This window comes from Gymnoscopelus braueri (assembly GCF_963280865.1).
Source record: "Gymnoscopelus braueri genome assembly, chromosome: 20".
Classification (NCBI taxonomy): Eukaryota; Metazoa; Chordata; class Actinopteri; order Myctophiformes; family Myctophidae; genus Gymnoscopelus; species Gymnoscopelus braueri.
Window position 1 is genome coordinate 37,407,459 of NC_137622.1, and position 3,775 is coordinate 37,411,233.

Sequence of the window (3,775 nt, forward strand, 5' to 3'; positions counted from 1 at the left end):
TCGCGAGACGGAGAAAGACATTATCGCTACGCTCGAGAGACCGCAGAAAACATGCCCGAAGGACTATAGGTTGGGGAAAAAATACCATTTAATTGACTTTGGCGGCACAAAGAAGATAGCCAGGCACGGTGCGGACACTGTACTTGTGGCCAAAGAGGACTTATTTGACAGAATACACGAAGCCCACATCAGAACTGGACACAGTGGTCGTGACATTCTGTACAAAGAGCTGCGTCGGTCATTCTACAATGTCATCGTGAGGAGTGTCGGTGTTTATTTGCGCTTGTGTGAGGCATGTCAACTAAAACAAAAAAAAGTTAAAAAGGGTGTTGTGGTCAAGCCTATCATTTCCAACTACATGAACTCGCGCTGTCAGGTGGATTTAATAGACATGCAGAGCAATGCTGACCGGGAGTATCGTTTCATCATGGTCTATCAGGATCATCTGACCAAGTTTGTCTGTCTCCGACCTCTGAAAACAAAGCGAGCAGAAGAGGTGGCCGACCATTTACTTCACATCTTTAGTGACAAAGGAGCGCCACTAATTCTTCAAAGTGATAACGGCCGTGAGTTTGCTAACAAACTGGTTGAAAGGGTTGTCAGTATGTGGCCAGAATGTAAACTTGTACATGGCAAGCCCCGTCACTCTCAAAGCCAGGGCTCTGTAGAGCGTGCAAACCGTGATCTCGAGGACATTCTAGCAATGTGGCAACGGGACAACCACACGTCTAAGTGGGCTGACGGGCTGTGGTTTGTCCAGTACGCCAAGAACAGACGCTTTCACTCTGGAATAGGAAGGAGTCCATATGAGGTTTGTTGATGTTTCATCTTCTGCTATTCTTTTTTCAGAATGTTGCCATTGTAGTTCTATGTTTTATCTAATAAAGTTTTCAATCAATCAAGGCCATGTATGGGAGGCCCATTACAGTGGGACTAGAGGGGCTACCAAAGGAGGTCACTTCTAACATCACCACAGAGGAGGAACTTATCTCCGTTTTTGCTGATGGGGAAGAAGAAAATAAAGACCCCTGCTTGTGTGTGTCCTGTCAGCAAACGACCTCTGGTGGACATAAGTGCGCCATCTGTGGCCAGGTCAGTGTAACATGTCTTAATGTCCATGAGGTGCATTATATTCATGATTGTGCAGAACATTTTACATTTCAAAGACGCCTGATTATGGAACCCACATGAGTTCTAGGACAGAACAGTCTCCCATTGTGTTTTGATTGGCTCCCTGGCAGGCATAGCTTTACTGAGGTTAGGTTTAGGTTTAGGCATAGTTTTACTGAGGTTAGGGTTGAAAGAGAGTCTTTTTGGGATCTTGCTATTTTTTTATTTTAATGCCCTTATAATTTCACATTCTGTTTAACTAAATCCATAGTCTCATTATAAGAATGTACAGGACTAGGACTCAATACAGAATTAAGAATTTAAAGTATAGTTTTGGACCAGACCGCGACGGAGGGGCGCAGTCTCAAGCGAACTTGAGCCACGAGAGGCACCACCGAGCGCGCTAAGGCGCGCGAGTTGCCGTGCCGAACGTTGCGAAGTTCGCTTTGAGCCTACTCAGCCCCGTCCGAATTATGTACCGATAGGCACAGAATAGTAAATGATGTTTGTGGGGACTGCGTTTGCCCCAACTGCCACTCCAAGTGACTACTGGTCAATCCTAGTGCGTCTGCTGGGACTTACACAACTCTTCATTTATGCTACAAAGGGTTAGGGTAATGAGGACTTTAAAACATTTAATTTTAAGGGTTAGATATAAGGTTAGGTTTAGGCATAGTTTTACTGAGGTTAGGTTTAGGCATAGTTTTACTGAGGTTAGGGTTAAGGTTAGGTTTAGGCATAGTTTTACTGAGGTTAGGGTTAAGGTTAGGCATATTTGCAAAAACGAGAACTGTCAATCAAAGCGACTTCTGGCCAATCACAGTGGTGTTTCCTGACAATTGTGTGGGTTTCATAATCACGCTTAAAAGACATGTATAACAGCATAATTACATAACATGTGTGTTTTATTTTTCACTGTCATTTTATTCTGTAGGTATGTCATGCGATTCAGCCCTGCAGTACTGCCAGGGGTGATGAGGAGGAAGGCTATGGGGCAGCTGTTGTGTGCTGTCACTGCCACACAGCTGAAAAACAGAAGGAGCACCGCACAGCAGCCAAGAGGAGGCAGGAGAAGCAAGCCGAGAGGATGTTGGAGATGTCTGCCAAGCGCTTTAAAGCGGCTGAGCTTGGGCAGTCTGTCAGGGTCTCAGTTCCTGATGTGGACCGGGCAAAAAATGACCCACGCAACGTGTTGGCTGTTGTGCTCAACATGTCTGAAGATGGGTTCTACAGATTGGGCACAAAAAGTGGGGTCCTTAAACAACTATATGCACGCAACCAATTTGACCCGTGTTTAGAGTCCTTTATAAGCATTGCAGATGTGCCCACAGATAAAGAAGTGTCTTTGCGTCAGGCAGCCACTGCCCAGTCAGAGGGTAATGGACAAGGTTTCCAGAAGTGTAACTGCAGGCAAACCAATTGTTGCACCACTAACAGATGCAACTGCAAAGCAAAGGGGCTGCTGTGCAATAGCAAATGCCATGAAGCAACCTCCTGCTCCAATAAGTTTATGACATAGCGTAGCATCACTGAACATGTAGGCCTACCTGTATTAATGAATATTTATTTTGGACTGTTTGCACTTGTTTTGCACAATGAATTTGCTTTATTTATTTAGTTGATGAGTTATTTAATTTAAAGGATGAATTATTATATTTATGCAATTGTTTACAGCATGGATGACTTTTATTTATTTAGTTGATGAATTATTTGATTTAATGGATGAATTTGGTGGTATTCCAATAAATGAGCAGCATGGATCTGGTGTTGCTGTACTTCACTTACTTTAATGGATTAATTCTTTGAATGCTCAATAATGAGCTATTGCAGAAATAAACATTTCCAATTCCATGAAACTGTTATATTATTATGTTATAAATGTTGTGATTGATGAATTAATTCATGTGGGGGAAATAATTAATAACATTAAAACGAAATGAAGACCGGGGAATTTAATTTAATTCATGTGTGGGGAAAACATTTGACTGCGTCACCGGCTCGCCAGCTCTAGAGCAATATAATGGAGACAGTATGACACTAGCGTCGACTCCCCATCGTCGTATAATATAACTCCCATGGTAAGCATATGCAGTCCATTATAGTGCTGTAGCCATAGAGGTATAATATAAGGCTGTAGCCAGCTCCCAGTTTACATTAGCTGCTAGCTTTGAATAATAGCTAGCGATTTTCATTCATGTGAGTGTGTGTGGGGAACATTATTGCTACGGGACTACTTCTCGGCCGGCGGGGACTCGATCTATCCCCGAGAAGACCTCCTCCTTTCCTCAGCGTTTCCTAGTTAAGTCACGATAGGAACAGAATAGTAAATATAGTTTACGGGGAGACTGCTTGTTGTCGCACTAGCTTCCGGAGGGAGGGTGCGCGCGCGCGCGCGTGTGCACACATGTGCGTGCGTGCACGTTTGAGCATGCGTGTGTGCGCGGGCGCGTGCGTGCGCGTTTGTGTGCGTGCACGCACGCATGCGCACAAGCGCGCGCACACACACACACACACACACACACACACACACACACACACACACACACACACACACACACACACACACACACACACAGCCTCCCTCTAGTCTAGCTTGCATTGCCCTCTAGCGTTGGTTTTACATAATTGCATGAAAACAAGCGCTCCTTCTTCAATCGTACTGGTT

The 3,775-nt window shown here is 44.5% G+C and overlaps 1 protein-coding gene across 1 annotated transcript; it reads left to right on the forward strand.

Annotated features, from left to right (window-relative positions):
* Positions 1-338: 338 nt before the first annotated feature.
* On the forward strand, positions 339-2,629 carry LOC308075678 (SCAN domain-containing protein 3-like; the record flags this gene model as incomplete). The annotated part of the gene is made up of 3 exons (XM_080415626.1): positions 339-811; positions 904-1,092; positions 2,045-2,629. The coding sequence occupies exons 1-3, from the start codon at positions 359-361 to the stop codon at positions 2,627-2,629; spliced, it is 1,227 nt and encodes a 408-aa protein (XP_080271752.1). The 5' UTR covers positions 339-358.
* Between the last annotated feature and the right edge of the window lie 1,146 nt (positions 2,630-3,775).